The 18,508-nt window shown below is 44.7% G+C and overlaps 1 protein-coding gene across 1 annotated transcript in view; it reads left to right on the forward strand.

The window, feature by feature from the left end:
• The window catches only part of macf1b (microtubule actin crosslinking factor 1b), a 271,098-nt gene that overhangs the window by 247,308 nt on the left and 5,282 nt on the right, over positions 1-18,508 (forward strand). Inside the window, exon 25 of the mRNA XM_059641183.1 lies at positions 8,546-8,663. Coding sequence (XP_059497166.1) covers positions 8,546-8,663 — 118 coding nt within the window. The remainder of the gene's footprint in view (positions 1-8,545; positions 8,664-18,508) is intronic.

An 18,508-nucleotide genomic window follows, 5' to 3' on the forward strand; every position in this document is an offset into this window, starting at 1 on the left:
TAAGTCCCTTGAGCCAGACAGGATAGACCCAAGGTTTATATGGGACGCAAGGGAAGAGATTGCTGCCCCTTTGGCAATGATCTTTGTATCCTCACTGCACACTGGAGTAGTACCAGAAGATTGGAGGGTGCCAAATATCATTGCCTTGTTCAAGGAAGGGAATAGGGATAATCCAGGAATTACAGACCAATCAGTTTTATTTTTGTGGTGGATATATTATTGGAGAAGATTCTGAGAGATAGTATTTATGATTATTCAGAAAAGCACAGTTTGATTAGAAATAATCAGCTTGGCTTTGTGAGGGACAGGTCGTGCCTCACAACCTTAATGAATTCTTTGAGGATGTGACAAAACACATCAATGAAGGTAGAGCAGTGAATGTGGTGTATATGGATTTTAGCAAGGTATTTGATAAGATTCCCAGTGGTATGTTCATTCAGAAAGTAGGGAAGCATGGGATTCCGGGAAATTTTGTTGTCCGGACACAGAATTAGCTGTCCAATAGAAGGCAGAGGGTGGTAGTAGTGGAAAGTATTCAGCCTGGAGCTTGGTGACCAGTGGTGTTCTGCAGGGATTTGTTCTGGGACCTCTGCTCTTTGTGATCTTTATAAACGACTTGGATGAGGAAGTGGAAGGGTGGGTTAGTAAGTTTGCCAATGACATGAAGGTTGGTGGAGTTGTGGACAATGTGAAGGGCTGTTGTAGGTTGCAATGGGACATTGATAGGATGCAGAGCTGGGCAAAGAAGTGTCAGATGGAATTCAACCCAGAAAAGTGTGAAGTGATTCATTTTGGAAGGTGGAATTTGAATGTAGAATACAGGGTTAATGCCAGGATTCTCCGCAATGTGGAGGAACAGAGGGATCTTGGGGCCCACGGTCATAGATTCCTTCAGAGTTGCGACCCAAGTTGATAGGGTTATGGAGAAGGCATATGGTGTGTTGGCTTTCACTGGCAGGGAAATTGAGTTTAAGAGCCGTGAGGTTATGCTGTAGTTCTATAAAACTCTGGTTAGACCACACTTGGAATATTGTGTTCAGTTCTGGTCACCTCATTATAGGAAGGATGTGGATGCTTTAGAGAAGGTGCAGAGGAGATTTACCAGGATGCTGCCTGGACTGGAGGACAGGTCTTATGAGGAAAGGTTGTGGTAGCCAGGACATTTTCATTTGGGCGAAGAACGATCAGAGGTGACTTGATAGAGATGTACAAGATAGTGAGAGGCATAGATAGAATGAATAGTCAGAGACTTTTTCTCAGGGCGGAAATGATTATTACAAGGGGGCATAATTTTAAGGTGACTGGAGGAAGGTATGGGGGGAGATGTCAGAGGTAGGTTCTTTACACTGAGAGTGGTGGGCGTGTGGAATGTGCTGCCGGCAGTGGTAGTGGAGTCAGATACTTTAGGGACTTTTAAGCGACTCTTGGATAGGCAAATGGAGGATAGTAAAATGTAGGGTATGCAGAGTAGATTGATCTTAGTAGGATAATAGGTCGGCAAAACATTGTGGGCCAAAGGTGCTGTGCTGTGCCATTCTGTGTTCAGTGTTCATCTTCAGCTGCGTTATTAAGGTCGTAGGACTTGAGCATTGCTGACTAGCCATCCTTAGTTGCCCCTTGAGAAGGTGATAGCGAACTACCTTCTTGAACCACTGCAGTCCATGTGCTGTGAGTAGACCCACAATGCCCTGAGGGATGTTGATCCAGTGACAGTGAAGGAACAATGATATATTTCCAAGTCAGAATGGCGAGTGACTTTCAGGGGAACTTGCAGAGGTGGTGTTCCCATATATTTGCTGCCCTTGTCCTTCTGGATGGAAGCGGGTTGTGGGTTTGTCAGGTGCTGTCTGAGGATCTTCGGTGAATTTCTGCAGAGCATCTGGTAGATAGTACACACTGCTGCTACTGAGCACCAGAGGTGAGGGAGCAAATGCTTGTGAATGTTTTTTTGAAATTTATTAATGGGGTTAAGGCATCAGTGACCAAGTTGCATTTATTACCCATCCTTATTGCCCAGAGGACAGTTCAGAATCAATCACGTTGCTGTGGGTCTGGAGTCACATGTAGGACAGACCAGGTAAGGATGGTAATTTCCTTCTGGGTATCTGCTTTGTCCTGGATCGTGTCAAGCTTCTGAGTGTTGTTGGGGCTGCCCCCATCCAGGCAAGTGGGGAGTATTCCATCACACTCTGCCTTGTGCCTTATAGATGGTGGGACTTTGAGAAGTCAGGAGGTGAGTTATTCAGCACAGTAGTCCCAGCTTCTGGTCTGCTCTTGTACACACAGTGTTAATGTGGTGAGTCCAGTTGAGCTTCTGGTCAATGATAACCCTCAGGATGTTGATGGTGGGGGATTAAGTGATGGTAACACCATTGAACGTCAAGGGGCAGAGATCAGATTGTCTCTTATTGGTGATGATCACAGCCTGGTATTTGTGTGGTGTGAAGGTTACTTGCCACTTTTCAGCCCAAGCCTTTGTCCAGATCTTGCATTTTAGAACATAGAACGTGGAACAATACAGCGCAGAACAGGCTCTTCGGCCTTTGATGTTGCGCCGACCTGCGAACTAATCTAAGTCCCTCCCCCTACACTATCCTAGCATTATCCATATGCTTATCCAAGGACTGTTTAAATGCCCCTAATGTGGCTGAGTTAACTACATTGACAGGCAAGGCATTCCACGCCCTTACCACTCTCTGAGTGAAGAACCTGCCTCTGACATCTGTCTTAAATCTATCACCTCTCAATTTGTAGCTATGCCCCCTTGTACAAGTTGACGTCATCATTCTCAGAAAAAGACTCTCACTGTCCACCCTATCTAATCCTCTGATCATCTTGTATGTCTCTATTAAATCCCCTCTTAGCCTTTTTCTCTACAATGAGAACAGGCCCAAGTCCCTCAGCCTTTCTTCATAGGGCCTTCGCTCCAGACCAGGCAACATCCTGGTAAATCTCCTCTGCACCTTTTCCAATGCTTCCACATCCTTCCAGTAATGGGCCGACCAGAACTGCATGCAATATCCCAAGTGAGGCCGCACTAGCGTTTTGTACAGTTGCATCATGACATCACGGCTCCGGAACTCAATCCCTCTGCCAATAAAACCTAACACACTATAAGCCTTTTTAACAGCACTATCAACCTGGCTGGCAACTTTCAGGGATCTATCTACATGGACACCAAAATCCCTCTGCAGATCCACACTACCAAGATTCTTTCCATTGACCCAGTATTCTGCCTTCCTATTATTCTTCCCAAAGTGAATCACCTCACATTTATCCGCATTGAACTCCATTTGCCACCTCTCAGCCCAACTCTGCAGCTTATCTATGTGTCTCTGTAGCCTACAACATCCTTCGTCACTATAGACAACTCCAGTGACTTTAGTGTCATCTGCAAACTTACTAACCCATCCATCTATGCCCTCATACAGGTCGTTTATAAAAATGACAAACAGCAGTGGACCCAACACAGACCCTTGCGGTACACCACTAGTAACTGGACTCCAGGATGAACATTTCCCATCAACCACCAGCCTCTGTCTTCTTTCAGCAAGCCAATTTCTGATCCAAACTGCTATATCTCCCACAATTCCATTCCTCCCCATTCTGTACAACAGCTTATTGTGGGGAACCTTATCGAAAGCCTTGCTGAAATCCATATACACCACATCAACCGGTTTACTCTCATCTACCTCAAAGAACTCAATAAGGTTTGTGAGGCATGACCTACCCTTCACAAAACCGTGCTGACTATCCCTAATCAAATTATTCTTCTCTAGATGATTATAAATCCTATCTCTTATAACCTTTTCCAATACTTTACCAACAAGTGAGGTAAGGCTCACTGGTCTATAATTACCAGGGTTGTCTCTACTCCCCTTCTTGAACAGAGGAACCACATTTGCTATCCTCCAGTCATCTGGCACTATTCCTGTAGACAATGACGAGTTAAAGATCAATGCCAAAGGCTCGGCAATCTCCTCCCTGGCTTCTCAGAGGATCCGAGGATAAATCCCATCCAGCCCAGGGGACTTATCTATTTTCACACTCTGTAGGATTTCTAATACCTCTTCCTTGTGAACCTCAATCTCACCTAGTCTAGTAGCCTGTATCTCATATTCTCCTCGACAACATTGTCGTTTTCTAGAGTGAATACTGTCGAAAAATATTCATTTAGTGCTTCCCCTATCTACTCTGACTCCACACACAACTTACCACTACTATCTTTGATTAGCCCTAATCTTACTCTCGTCATTCTTTCATTCCTTAAATACCTATAGAAAGCCATAGGGTTTACCCTGATCCTATCCGCCAACAACTTCTCATGTTTCCTCCTGGATCTTCTGAGCTCTCTCTTTAGGTCTTTCCTGGCTACCTTGTAACCCTCAAGCACCCTAACTGAGCCTTCACATCTCATCCTAACATAAGCCTTCTTCTTCCTCTTGACCAGAGATTCCACTTCCTTCGTAAACCACGGCTCCCGCGCTCTACAGTTTCCTCCCTGCCTGACAGGTACGTACTTATTGAGGACACACAGGAGCTTTTCCTTGAATAAGCTCCACATTTCTAATGTTTCCATCCCCTGCAGTTTCCTTCCCCATCCTATGCTCCCTAAATCTTGCCTAATCTCATCGTAATTGCCTTTCCCCCAGCTATAACTCTTGCCCAGTGGTATACACCTATCCCTTTCCATCACATAACAGAATTGTGATTGCTATCACCAAAGTGCTCACCTACTTCCAAATCTAACACCTGGTCGGGCTCATTACCCAGTACCAAATCTAAAGTGGCTTCGCCCCTTGTTGGCCTGTCTACATACTGTGTCAGGAAGCCCTCCTGCACACACTGGGCAAAAACTGACCCATCTATAGTACTCGAACTATAGTGTTCCCAGTCAATATTTGGAAAGTTGAAGTCCCCCATGACAACTACCCTGTCTCTCTTACTCCTATCGAGAATCATCTTTGCTATCCTTTCCTCTACATCTCTGGAACTATTTGGAGGCCCATAGAAAACTCCCAACAGGGTGGCCTCTTCTTTCCTGTTTCTAACCTCAGCCCATACTACCTCAGTTGACGAGTCCCCAAACATCCTTTCTGCAACTGTAATACTGTCCTTGACCAACAATGCCACACCTCCCCCCTTTCACTATCTTCTCTGTTCTTACTGAAACATCTAAATCCCGGAACCTGCAACAACCATTCCTGTCCCTGCTCTATCCATGTCTCTGAAATGGCCACAACATCGAAGTCCCAGGAACTAACCCATGCTGCTAGTTCACCCACCTTATTCCGGATGCTCCTGGCATTGAAGTAGACACACTTCAAACCAACTTCTTGCTTGCCGGTGCCATCTTGTGTCCCTGAAACTTTATTTCAGACCTCCCTACTCTCAACTTTTTCTGTACTCGAACTACAATTTTGGTGCCCATCCCCCTGCTGAAGTTGTTTAAACCCACCCGAATAGCCTTAGTCAACTTCCCCCCAGGATATCGGTACCCCTCTGGTTCAGGTGAAGACCATCTTGCTTGTAGAGGTCCCACCTACCCCAGAAAGAGCCCTAATTATCCAGGAATCCAAAACCCTCCCTCCTGCGCCATCCCTGTAGCCCCATGTTCAACTCCTCTCTCTCCCTATTCCTCGCCTCACTAGCATGGTCAACAAACCACAGACAACAACTCTGTTCGTCCTAGCTCTAAGCTTGCATCCTAGCTCCCTGAATTTCTGCCTTAAATCCCCATCTCTCTTCCTACCTATGTCATTGGTGCCTATGTGGATCATGACTTGGGGCTGCTCCCCCTCCCCCTTAAGGATCCCAAAAACACTTCCAAATCTTTGTTTGTTTTCAGTGTCCTCGACCTTATGTATGCTTCCTTTTTCCTTTTTGCTAGTCTCACACTTTCACCTGTCTTCCATGGTTCCCTAATCTTGCGCTTTCTATCCCTCATTTTCACAGGGACATGACTGCCCTATACTCTAATCAACCTCTCTTTAAAAGCCTCCCAAATATCAAATGTGGATTTACCCTCAAACAGCTGCTCCCAATCCATATTCCCCAGCTCCTGCTGAATTTTGTGGAAAGCCATGTCCCTGAGCTCCCACAATGAGCAAGAGGAGCATAACATGGGTCTATGATCTCCTCCCATTTTTACTCTTCAGCTTAACTTAGTCCTACTATAATATCAAATAATAGATAAATGAAACAAAAAAAAATTCCTATCATTCTACTTACCATCACACAATAAAAAAAGGAAAAGAAAAACCTTACCTTCTCAACACACTAGGATCTTGTTTTTTGTTCGAGGAGGATAGTTGGGACACACTACACATGTAGTTTCTCAGGTTTAGCCACTGCCCAAATATATCAGTTCACTCACCTTCCCAGAGTGCAGTGCGACCGCTCCCACTCAGTTCTTTTGGAAGGCAGTAGAAGTCTTCTGAGTGAGAAGGACAAGGGATGAGAGTGCACAGGATACTCTGAAGGTCTGGAACAAAGTTCTTGACCAGTCTGTTCAGTTAATGGGTATGGCATTGCCTCAAAATAAAGGGAAACAGATGTAGGACTGAGGTCAGGGGAAACTTCTTCACTCAAAGGGTTGTGAATCTGCGGAATTCCCTGCCCAGTGAAGCAGTTGAAACTACCTCGCTGAGTTTGTTTAAGGCAAGGCTAGATAACCTTTTGAACAGTAAAGGAAATAAGGGTTATGGTGAGCGGGCGGGTGAGTGGAGCTGAGTCTCAAAAAGATCAGCCATGATCTTATTAAATAGTGGGGCAGGCTTGAGGGGCCAGATGGCCTACTCCTGGTCCTAGTTCTTATGTTCTTTGGTCGGATCGGCAGGTGGCTGTCTGTAGTATTCCTGGTTGTTCAGTTGTCGGTACACTTCCTTGCAGTAGTCTGTTCTATTCTGTATGACAATGGCTCCTCCGTCAATTGTCTGCTGGAAGGAATTTGTTTTCTCAGCGAGTAGTGAGGTCTGGAATTCTCCAGCCCAGAGAGTTGTGGAGGCTTGATAACTGAAAGTACTTTACAGCAGATAGAACATAGAACATAGAACATAGATAAGCTGCAGAGCTGGTCTCAGAGGTGGCAAATGGAATTTAATGCAGACAAGTGTGAGGTGATGCACTTTGGTAGGAGTAACCGGAAGGCAAAGTACAGGGCTAATGGTAAGATTCTTGGTAGTGTAGATGAGCAGAGAGATCTCGGTGTCCATGTACACACATCCTTGAAAGTTGACACCCAGGTTGACAGGGCTGTTAAGAAGGCATACAGTGTTTTAGCTTTTATTAATAGAGGGATCGAGTTCCGGAACCAAGAGGTTATGGTGAAGCTGTACAAAACTCTGGTGCGGCCGCACTTGGAGTAGTGTGCACAGTTCTAGTCACTGCATTATAAGAAGGATGTGGAAGCTTTGGAAAGGGTGCAGAGGAGATTTACTAGGATGTTGCCTGGTATGGAGGGAAGGTCTTACGAGGAAAGGCTGAGGGACTTGAGGCTGTTTTCATTAGTGAGAAGAAGGTTGAGAAGTGACTGAATTGAAACATATAAAATAATCAGAGGGTTAGATAGGGTGGATAGGGAGAGCCTTTCTCCTAGGATGGTGATGGCGAGCATGAGGGGGCATAGCTTTAAATTGAGGGGTGAAAGATATAGGACAGATGTCAGAGGTAGTTTCTTTACTCAGAGAGTAGTAAGGGAATGGAACGCTTTGCCTGCAACGGTAGTAGATTCGCCAACTTTAGGTACATTTAAGGCGTCATTGGATGAGCATATGGACGTACATGGAATAGTATAGGTTAGATGGGCTTGAGATCGGTATGACAGGTCGGCACAACATCGAGGGCCGAAGGGCCTGTACTGTGCTGTAATGTTCTAAATGTTTTTCGATAGACGAGTTGAAGATTACAACCAAAGCTGCAAGTTTGTGTGTTTTATTCCTGAAAGGCCTGGCTCTGTCCTGAAGTGAATGCCTCATTTCCTAGATTCCCCACTTCAGAGTAAATAGAAAGCAACTATCAACTTTATCAAACTCTTTAATCATCTCAAACACCTTGATGAGGTCACTGTTACCTTTCTAAACTTGAGAGAGTTCATGCTGCGTTTATAAACACTGCCTCGTAAGTCCACTCTTTCCAGGCCCAAGATGACTCAGTGGAATTGGTTGTGTATTTGCTTCAAGGCAATTAGCTGGGTGCTAAGCCTAGATCTGAACATTCTCACATAAGATAGCAACTGACGAAGGCTTGGTACACCTGGAAGGTCAGGCCCACCTTGTTTTATTTGTGGTTTTATCCTGGTGAGTATGACAGTTTGCATTAATTGGTAGAATTGAACAGATTCTTCCAGCAGTCGCAGGGTTGAAGGCTCACTCCAGGTTGTGAATGAACCCAGACAAATTTAACCTCTAACAGTAACAGAGCATTTGTGCTTGGTAAAGGCATTGTGTGTGAATCACACCAGAATCAGTTCATATTCATGGAACTGAGAATCCTTCCTTGTGAGAGGGGAGTTCAACATTGGCGAATGTTCTTCATCTTTTTGCAGTTTGGTGACTCTCAGCAACTGAGGATGGTACGGATTCTCCGCCACACAGTTATGGTGCGAGTGGGAGGAGGATGGAGTCCACTTGATGAGTTCCTCGTGAAGAATGATCCTTGCAGAGGTTGGTAGGAGTCACAGATGTGACCATTCTTACTAAAGATTCAAAAACATAGGTAAACAGGACTATTTCACCCATTCAGGGCCGAGGGAAAGCTGTGCTGTCAGAGAGTCAGGGCTGAGGGAGTGCCTCAATGTTGGAGGGATTGTTCTGAGGGAGCACCACACTTTGGGAGGGTCACCACTGAGTGAGTGCTGTGCTGCTGGAGGGTATCAACAAGACTGTCACCTCTTCGAAAAATCTCCAGCAAGCTAATCAAACATGATTTTCTTTTTAGAATTCCATGCTGACTCTTTATAAGCAGGTTAAAAAACAAATGGGTTGTTAGCCTTCATAGCAAGAGGATTTAAGTACAGGAGCAGGGATGTCTAGCTGCAAATACATTCATGGGATGAGGGTGTTGCTGACCAGGAAGCATTTATTGTCTATCCCTAACTGTCCTGAGGGCTGGTGACAGTCAACTACAATTGCTGTGGGTCTGGAGTCACATGTAGGACAGACCAGGTAAGGATGGCAGTTTTCTTCCCTAAAGGACATTAGTGACCCAGATGGGTTTTTCTGACAATCGACAATGGATTCATGGTTATCATTAGGAGAGGGTGCAGAGGAGGCTCACCAGGATGTTGCCTGGTATGGAGGGTGCTAGCTATGAAGAAAGGTCGAGTAAATTAGGATTAATTACATTAGAAAGACGGAGATTGAGGGCGGACCTAATTGAGGTATACAAAATCATGAGGGGTATAGACAGGGTGAATAGCAAAATGCTTTTTCCCAGAGTGGGGGACTCAATTACTAGGGGTCATGAGTTCAAAGTGAGAGGAGGAAAGTTTAAGGGAGATATGCGTGGAAAGTTCTTTACACAGAGGGTGGTGGCCTGGAATGCGTTGCCAGCGGAGGTGGTAGACACAGACATGTTAGCGTCTTTTAAGATATATTTGGACAGGTACATGGATGGGCAGGGAGCAAATGGACACAGACCGTTAGAAAATAGATGACAGGTTAGACAGAGGATCTTGATCGGAGCAGGCTTGGAGGGCCAAAGGGCCTGTTCCTGTGCTGTAATTTTCTTTGTTCTTTGTTCTTTGTTTATTAGATTCTTAGTTTCAGATATTTTTACATAGAACATAGAAAAGTACAGCACAGTACAAGTCCTTTGGTCCACGATGTTGTGCCGTGGAATAATCCTAATCCAAAAGTAAAATAACCTAACCTACATTCCCCTGAATTCACTGCTGTCCATGTGCATGTCCAGCAGTCGCTTAAATGTCACTAATGACTCTGCTTCCACGACTACCACTGGTAAACTATTCCATGCGCTCACAACTCTCTGGGTGAAGAACCTCCCTCTGACGTCTCCTCTATGCCTTCCTCCTAACACCTTAAAACTATGACCCCTCGTGGCAATCAATCCTGCCCTGGGGAAAAGTCTCTGGCTATCGACTCTATCCTTGCCTCTCATTACCTTGTACACCTCGATCAGGTCACCTCTCTTCCTCCTTCTCTCCAGACAGAAAGGTCCGAGCTCAGTCAACCTCTCCTCGTAAGACAAGCCCTCCAGTCCAGGCAGCATCCTGGTAAACCTCCTTTGCACCCTCTCCAAAGCCTCCACATCTTTCCTATAATAGGGCGACAGGAACTGGACACAATATTCCAAGTGTGGTCTCACCAGGGTTTTGTAGAGCTGCAGCATACTTCGTGGCTCTTAAACTTGATACCCCTGTTAATGAAAGCCAAAACACCATATGCTTTCTTAACAACCTTATCCACCTGGGTGGCAACTTTGAGGGAGCTATGCACTTGAACACCAAGATCCTGCTGTTCCTCCACACTGCCGAGAATCCTGCCTTTAATCCTATATTCAGCATTTAAGTTCGACCTTCCAAAATGCATCACTTTGCATTTATCCAGGTTGAAGTCCATCTGCCATTTCTCAGCCCAACTCTGCAATCTGTCAATGTCTCGCTGCAGCCTGCAATAGCCCTCGATACTGTCAACGGCACCTCCAACCTTTGTGTCATCAGCAAACATACTAACCCACCCCTCAACCTCCTCATCCAAGTCATTTATAAAATCTACAATGAGCAGAAGCCCAAGAACAGAGCCCAGCAGGACACCACTCAGCACTGAATTTTTCTTGAATTCAAGTAAATAAATGGATTAACAGTCCAGTGATAATACCACTAGGCTATCGCCACCCCTCTGATACAGGGCATTGGTGAGACCACACCTGAGGAAGGATGTTCTGGCAATGGAAGGAGTGATTACCAGACTGATTCCTGGGATGACAGGATGACATATGAGGAAGAGACTGGATTGGTTACGATGATATTCGCTAGAGTTTAGAAGAATGGTGGTGGGTTGGGGAAGATCTCATAGAAACTTATCAAATTCTAACATATCTTAAAATGGTAAACATAGAACACTACAGCGCAGTACAGACCCTTCGGCCCTCGATGTTGCACCAACCTGTGAAATCAATCTGAAGCCCATCTAACCGACACTATTCCATTACCATCCATATGTGTATCCAATGACCATTTAAATGCCCTTAAAGTTGGCGAGTCTACCACTGTTGCAGGCAGGGCATTCCACGCCCTTACTATTCTCTGAATAAAGAACCTACCTCTGACTTTAGTCCGATATCTATCACCCCTCAGTTTAAAGCTATGCCCCCTCATGCTAGCCATCACCACCAGAGGAAAAAACCTCTCACTGTACATCCTATCTAATCCTCTAATCATCTTGTATGTCTCTATTAAGTCACCTCTTAACCTTCTTATCTCCAGCGAAAACAGCCTCAAGTCCCTCAGCCTTTTCTCATAGGACCTTCCCTCCATACCAGGCAACATCCTAGTAAATCTCCTCTGCACCCTTTCCAATGCTTCCACATCCTTCCTATAATGCGGCGACCAGAACTGCAAACAATACTCCAAGTGCGGCCGCACCAGAGTTTTGTACAGCTGCAAGATGACCTCATGGTTCCGAAACTCAATCCCGCTACCAATGAAACCTAACACACCGTACACCTTCTTAACAGCCCTGTCAACCTGGGTGGCAACTTTCAGGGATACATGCACATGGACACTGACATCTCTCTACTCATCCACACTACCAAGAATCTTACCATTAGCCCAGTACTCTGTATTCCTGCTACTCCTTCCAAAGTGAAACATCTCACACTTGTCCACATTAAGCTCCATTTGGCTTCAAGTGGACAGGGCCTGGGAAATGAATATTCAAGGCTATACATGCTATCGAAAGGACAGACTGAATGGGAGAGGGGGTGGGGTAGCCCTGTTGGTGAAGAATAATATTCAGTCTCTTGTGAGGGGGGACCATAGAATCAGGAGATGTAGAGTCAGTATGGATAGAGCTGAGAAATTTTAAAGAGTAGCAAGACCCTAATGGGAGTTATCTACAGGCCCCCAAACAGTAGTCTGGACGTAGGGTGCAAGTTGAGTCAGGAGTTGAAATTGGCCTGTTGCAAAGGTATGACTACAGTTGTTACGGGAGATTTCAACATGCGGGTAGACTGGGAGAATCAGGATGGTACTGGACCCCAAGAAAGGGAGTTTGTGGAGTGCCTCTGAGATGGATTCTTAGAACAGCTTGTACTGGAGCCTACCAGGGAAGAGGCAATTCTGGATCTGGCATTATGCAATGAACCAGATTTGATCAGGGACCTGAAAGTAAAGGAGCCATTAGGAGGTAGTGACCATAATATGATAAGTTTTAACCTGCAGTTTGAGAGGGAGAAGGAAGAATCGGAAGCATCAGTATTGCAGTTGAACAAAGGGAACTATGGAGCTATGAGGGAGGAGCTGGCCAAAGTTCAATGGGACAATACCCTCACAGGGAAGACATTGGAAAAACAATGGCAGGTATTTCTGGATATAATGCAGAAGGTGCAGGATCAGTTCATTCCAAAGAGGAAGAAAGATCCTAAGGGGAGGCAGGGGCGGCCGTGGCTGCCGAGGGAAGTTAAGGACTCTATAAAGATAAAAGAGAAGTATAACATAGCAAAGATAAGCAGGAAGCCGGAGGACTGGGAAGCTTTTAAAGAGCAACAGAAGGTAACTAAAAACGCAATATGTGGAGAAAAAATGAGGTATGAAGGCAAACTGGCCAAAAATATAAAGGAGGATAGTAAAAGCTTTTTTAGATAAGTGAAAAGAAAAAAAATGGTTAAGACTAAAATTGGGCCCTTGAAGTAAGAAACGGGTGAATTTATTATGGGGAACAAGGAAATTGGAGAAGAGTTGAATAGGTACTTTGGTTCTGTCTTCACTAGGGAAGACACAAGCAATCTCCCAGATGTAATAGTGGCTGAAGGACCTAGGATAATGGATGAACTGAAGGGTATTTCTATTAGTCAGGAAATGGTGTTGGATAGACTGTTAGGTCTGAAGGCTGATAAATCGCCGGGATCTGATGGTCTGCATCCCAGGGTACTTAAGGAGGTGGCTGTCGAAATCGTGGACGCATTGGTAATCATTTTCCAATGTTCTATAGATTCAGGATCAGTTCCTGCAGATTGGAGGGTGGCTAATGTTGTCCCACTTTTCAAGAAAGGAGTGAGAGAGAAAACAGGAAATTATAGACAGGTTAGCCTGACGTCAGTGGTGGGAAAGATGCTGGAGTCAATTATAAAAGATGAAATTATGACTCATTTGGATAGCTATAAGAGGATAAGTCAGAGTCAGCATGGATTTACGAAGGGGAAATCGTGCTTGACTAATCTTCTGGAATTTTTTGAGGATGTATCTTGGAAGATGGATAAGGGAGAACCAGTGGATGTAGTGTACCTGGACTTTCAGAAAGCCTTTGATAAAGTCCCACATTGGAGATTGGTGAACAAAATTAGGGCACCTGGTACTGGGGGCAAAATACTGACTTGGATTGAAAATTGGCTGTCTGACAGGAAGCAAAGAGTAGTGATAAACGGGTCCCTTTTGGAATGGCAGGCGGTGACCAGTGGGGTACCACAAGGTTCGGTGCTGGGACCACAGCTGTTTACAATATACATTAATGATATAGATGAAGGTACTAAAAGTAATATTAGCAAATTTGCTGATGACACGAAGCTGGGTGGCAGTATGAAATGTGAGGAGGATGTTATGAGAATACAGGGTGACTTGGACAGGCTAGGTGAGTGGACAGATGCAGTTTAATGTGGATAAATGTGCAGTTATACACTTTGGTGACAAGAACAGGAAGGCAGATTACTATCTCAATGGAGTCAAGTTAGGTAAAGGGGAAGTACAACGAGATCTAGGTGTTCTTGTACATCAGTCAATGAAAGCAAGCATGCAGGTACAGCAGGCAGTGAAGAAAGCTAATAGCATGCTGGCCTTCATAACAAGAGGAATTGAGTATAGGAGCAAAGAGGTCCTTCTGCAGCTGTACAGGGCCCTGGTGAGACCGCACCTGGAGTATTGTGTGCAGTTTTGGTCTCCCAATTTGAGGAAGGACATTCTTGCTATTGAGGAAGTGCAGCGTAGGTTCACGAGGTCAATTCCCGGAATGGCGGGACTATCATATGTTGAAAGATTGGAACGATTGGGCTTGTATACACTTGAGTTTAGAAGGATGATCCATCTGATTGAGGCGTAAAAGATTATTAAGGAATTGGACACTCTGGAGGTGGGAAGCGTGTTTCCACTGATGGGTGAATCCAGAACCAGAGGACACAGTTTAAAAATAAGGGGTAGGCCATTTAGAACAGAGTTGAGGAAAAACTTCACCCAGAGAGTGGTGGATATATGGAATGCTCTGCCCCAGAAGGCAGTGGAGGCCAACTCTTTGAATACTTTCAAGGAAGAAATGGATCGAGCTCTTAAAGATAGTGGAATCAAGGGTTATGGGGATAAGGCAGGAACAGGATACTGATTGTGGATGATCAGGCATGATCATAATTAAAGGTGGTGCTGGCTCAAAGGGCCGAATGGCCTACTCCAGCACCTATTGTCTATTGCCATCTCTCAGCCCAGCTCTGCAGCTTATCTATGTCCCTCTATAATTTGTTAAATCCTTCCGCACTATCCACAACTCCACCGGTTTTAGTGACATCTGCAAATTTACTAGCCCATCCTTCTACGCCTTCATCCAGGTCATTTACAATTTGACAAACGGCAGTGGCCCCAAAACAGATCCTTATGGTACACCACTAGTAACTGAACTCCAGGATGAACATTTCCCATCATCCACCACTCTCTGTCTTCTTACAGCTGGCCGATTTCTGATCCAAACCACTGAATCACCCTCAATCCCATGCCTCCGTATTTTCTGCAATAGCCTACCATGGGGAACCTTATCAAACACTTTACTGAAATCCATATACACCACATCAAATGCTTTACCCTCATCTACCTGTTTGGTCACCTTCTCAAAGAACTCAATAAGGTTTGTGAGGCATGACCTACCCTTCACAAAACTGTGTTGATGATCCCTAATCAAATTATTCCGTTCTAGATGGTTAAAAATCCTATCTCTTATAATCCTTTCCAACACTTTACCCACACTGAAGTAAGGCTCACTGGTCTGTAATTATCAGGATCGTCTCTACTCCCCCTTCTTGAACAAGGGGACAACATTTGCTATCCTACCGTCTTCTGGCACTAATCTTGTAGACAGCGATGACATAAAGATCAAAGCCAAAAGCTCTACAATCTCCTCCCTAGCTTCCCAGAGAATTCTAGGGTAAATCCTATCCGGCCCAGGGGACTTATCTATTTTCACACTTTCCAGAATTGCTAATACCTCTTCCTTGTGAACCTGAATGCCACCTAGTAGCCTGTATCTCAGTATTTTCCTTGGCAACATTGTCTTTTTCCTGTGTGAACACTGATGAAAAATATTCATTTAGCGCCTCTCCTATCTCTTCGGACTCCACACACAACTTTCCACTACTGTCCTTGACTGGCCCTAATCTTATTCTAGTCATTCTTTTATTCCTGGCATAAAGGCAGGGTTATCCCAGTGGTGGAGACTCCAGAACCAGGGGTCATAGTGGAAGGCTATAGGATAAACCAATCAGAATTGAGATCAAGAGAAATGTCTTCACCCAGAGAGCAGGGAGCCTGTGGAATTCTCTGCCACAAAAGGTGGTTGAGGCCAAAACACTGACTTGTTTTCAAGAAGGAGTTGGATATAGTTCTAAAGCCTAAATGGATCAAAGGGTATTGGTTAAAAGTGAAGACAGGGTACTGAGTTCAATGATCAAACTGAATGACAGAACAGGGTTAAATGGCCAAATGGCCTTATTTTGCTGTTTTCTCTGAGTTGACTAATTTCATTTTCAATTGTTATCCTAAACTTTACATGAGATGAATATTTTCCGCTAAATCTTCACCCACTGAAGATAGAGTGGATAGAGCAGATAGAATAGATAGCCACAGACTTTTTCCCAGGGTGGAAATGGCTATTACAAGGGGGCATAATTTTAAGGTGACTGGAGGAAGGTATAGGAGAGATGTCAGAGGTAGGTTCTTCACAAAGAGAGTGGTGGGTGTGTGGAATGCGCTGCCAGCAGTGGTAGTGGAGTCAGATACTTCAGGGACATTGAAGCGACTCTTGGATAGGCACACGGAGGATAGTAAAATGTAGGGTGTGCAGGGTAGATTGATCTTAGTAGGATAATAGGTCGGCACAACATTGTAGGCTGAAGGGCCTGTGCTGTGCTGTACTGGTCTATGTTCTATGTTGAAACTATTGCCTTCGCCCACACTATTCCCAGAGCTCGCTGCAGTGTTGTGATCGGAGCTGATGTTCTCCTTGCACAAGTTAGATCTTAAGCTGGAATTTGGCTGGAAATACTTCTTTTTCTATTTGATTTTGATGAGATTGCCTCTCTCTGAAACATGACCAGGCAACGTTGCAGATTTGGTGTAAACAATAGAATAGAAATTTATTCCATTATTTCCATAATTCCTCCCTTTGTCTACATTATCTGAACCCTTTACATTCTGGCTAACAACATATTGGACTCAAAATATTAATTCTCACAGAATCATCGAGTATGAAAGAGGCCCTTCAGCCCATCAAGGTTGTACTAGCAAAAATACAGTATTAGACCCACTTTCCGGCATTAGGCCCAACATCTTGAATGTTATGATGCTCCAAGTGGCTCATCCAGTGACGTTTTAAAGATTGTGAGGTTTCTCACCTAAACTGCCCGCCATGGGAGTGCATTCCAGACTGCTGTCACTCTCCAGGAGAAAAACTTTTCCTCAAATACCTTCTGAAATTTAAAAGGAAATCTATTATTCCAGAAGTGTTGTAACTGGTCAGTTCAACAACTGTTTCAAATGTGAGTCCCAGGTCTTTATAAAATTCCTGGATGAAAAATGTTTTAAAAATGGATTTTGCTTGAATTCTGAAGTCACGTCATTCCAGGAGGCTCTGTGGAATAGAACATAGAACATTACAGCATAGTACAGGCGCTTCAGCCCTCGATGTTGTGCCGACCTGTCATACCGATCTGAAGCCCATCTAACCTACACTATTCCATGTACGTCCATATGCTTATCCAATGACGCCTTAAATGTACCTAAAGTTGGCGAATCTCCTACCGTTGCAGGCAAAGCATTCCATACCGTTACTACTCTCTGAGTAAAGAAACTACTATTCACTTATTTCTTATAAGCTGGGATTCTTTCATCGTAACATTCTGGTTTTATATTTAGTTGAAGAATGATTGATAGAGTAAAAACTCACAGCTCTCTGGTCCAGCAGTTTCCAAGCAAGCAGCCTTCTGTGAAACAAACCCATTTAGTCAGTCATCACCAGTTCAATTATGGTTTCTCTTTATGATTGGCTGGCCAGCAATGACTTCCCTTTGACCAATCATATTGTGATGCTGAAACATCTGCACTGTTCTTAGATCAATGATGATTTTTTTTATTTATTTGTGGGATGGGGGCATCGGTGGTTGGGCCCTAGTTGCCCCTTGAGAAGGTGGGGATGAACTGCCTCCTTGATCCACTGCAGTCCACCTGCTGTGGGTTGACCCACCAGGCCATTAGTGAGGGAATTCCAGCATTTTGACCCAGCAATGGTGAAGGGACGGTGATATATTTCATAGTCAGGATGGTGAGTAGTTTGGAGGGGAATTTGCAGGAGGAGGTGTTCCCATGTATCTGCTGCCCTTGTCCTTCTGGATGGAAGTGGTTGTGGGTTTGGAAGGTGCTGCCTGAGGATCTTTGGTGAATTTCTGCAGAGCATCTTGTAGATAGTACACACTGCTGCTACTGAGCGTCGGTGGTGGAGGGAGTGGGATGTTTGTGGATGTGGTGCCAATCAAGCGGCTGCTTTGTCCTGGATGGTGTCAAGCTTCTTGAGTGTTGTTGGGGCTACACCCATCCAGGCAAGTGGGGAGTATTCCATCACACTCCTGCCTTGTGCCTTGTAGATGGTGGTCAGGTTTTGGGGAGTCAGGAGGTGAGTTACTCCCTGCAGTATTCCCAGCTTCTGGCCTGCTCTTGTAGCCACTGTGTTAATGTGGTGAGTCCAGTTGAGCTTCTGCTCAATGATAACCCTCAAGATATTGGTAGTGGGAGATTCAGTGATGGTAACACCATTGAATGTCAGGGGTCGTGGTCAGATTGTCTCTTATTGGTGATGGTCATAGCCTGGCATTTGTGTGGTGTGAATGTCATTTACCACTCATCAGCCCAAGCCTGCAATTACCTTTCCTGATCAGTTCCCATGCGCAAATATCAAATTTTTTTATTCTTTTATTTTAAGACAAGCTGCTGTTCAAAGTTTGATTCTCAACTTCAGCTCGCAGTTCCAAACCAAAACTTAGAAAATTTAAAGAGAAGCAGTGATGGCCTCAACAATGAGATTTA

The sequence above is a fragment of the Stegostoma tigrinum genome, chromosome 2, assembly GCF_030684315.1.
Source record: "Stegostoma tigrinum isolate sSteTig4 chromosome 2, sSteTig4.hap1, whole genome shotgun sequence".
NCBI classification, from domain to species: Eukaryota; Metazoa; Chordata; class Chondrichthyes; order Orectolobiformes; family Stegostomatidae; genus Stegostoma; species Stegostoma tigrinum.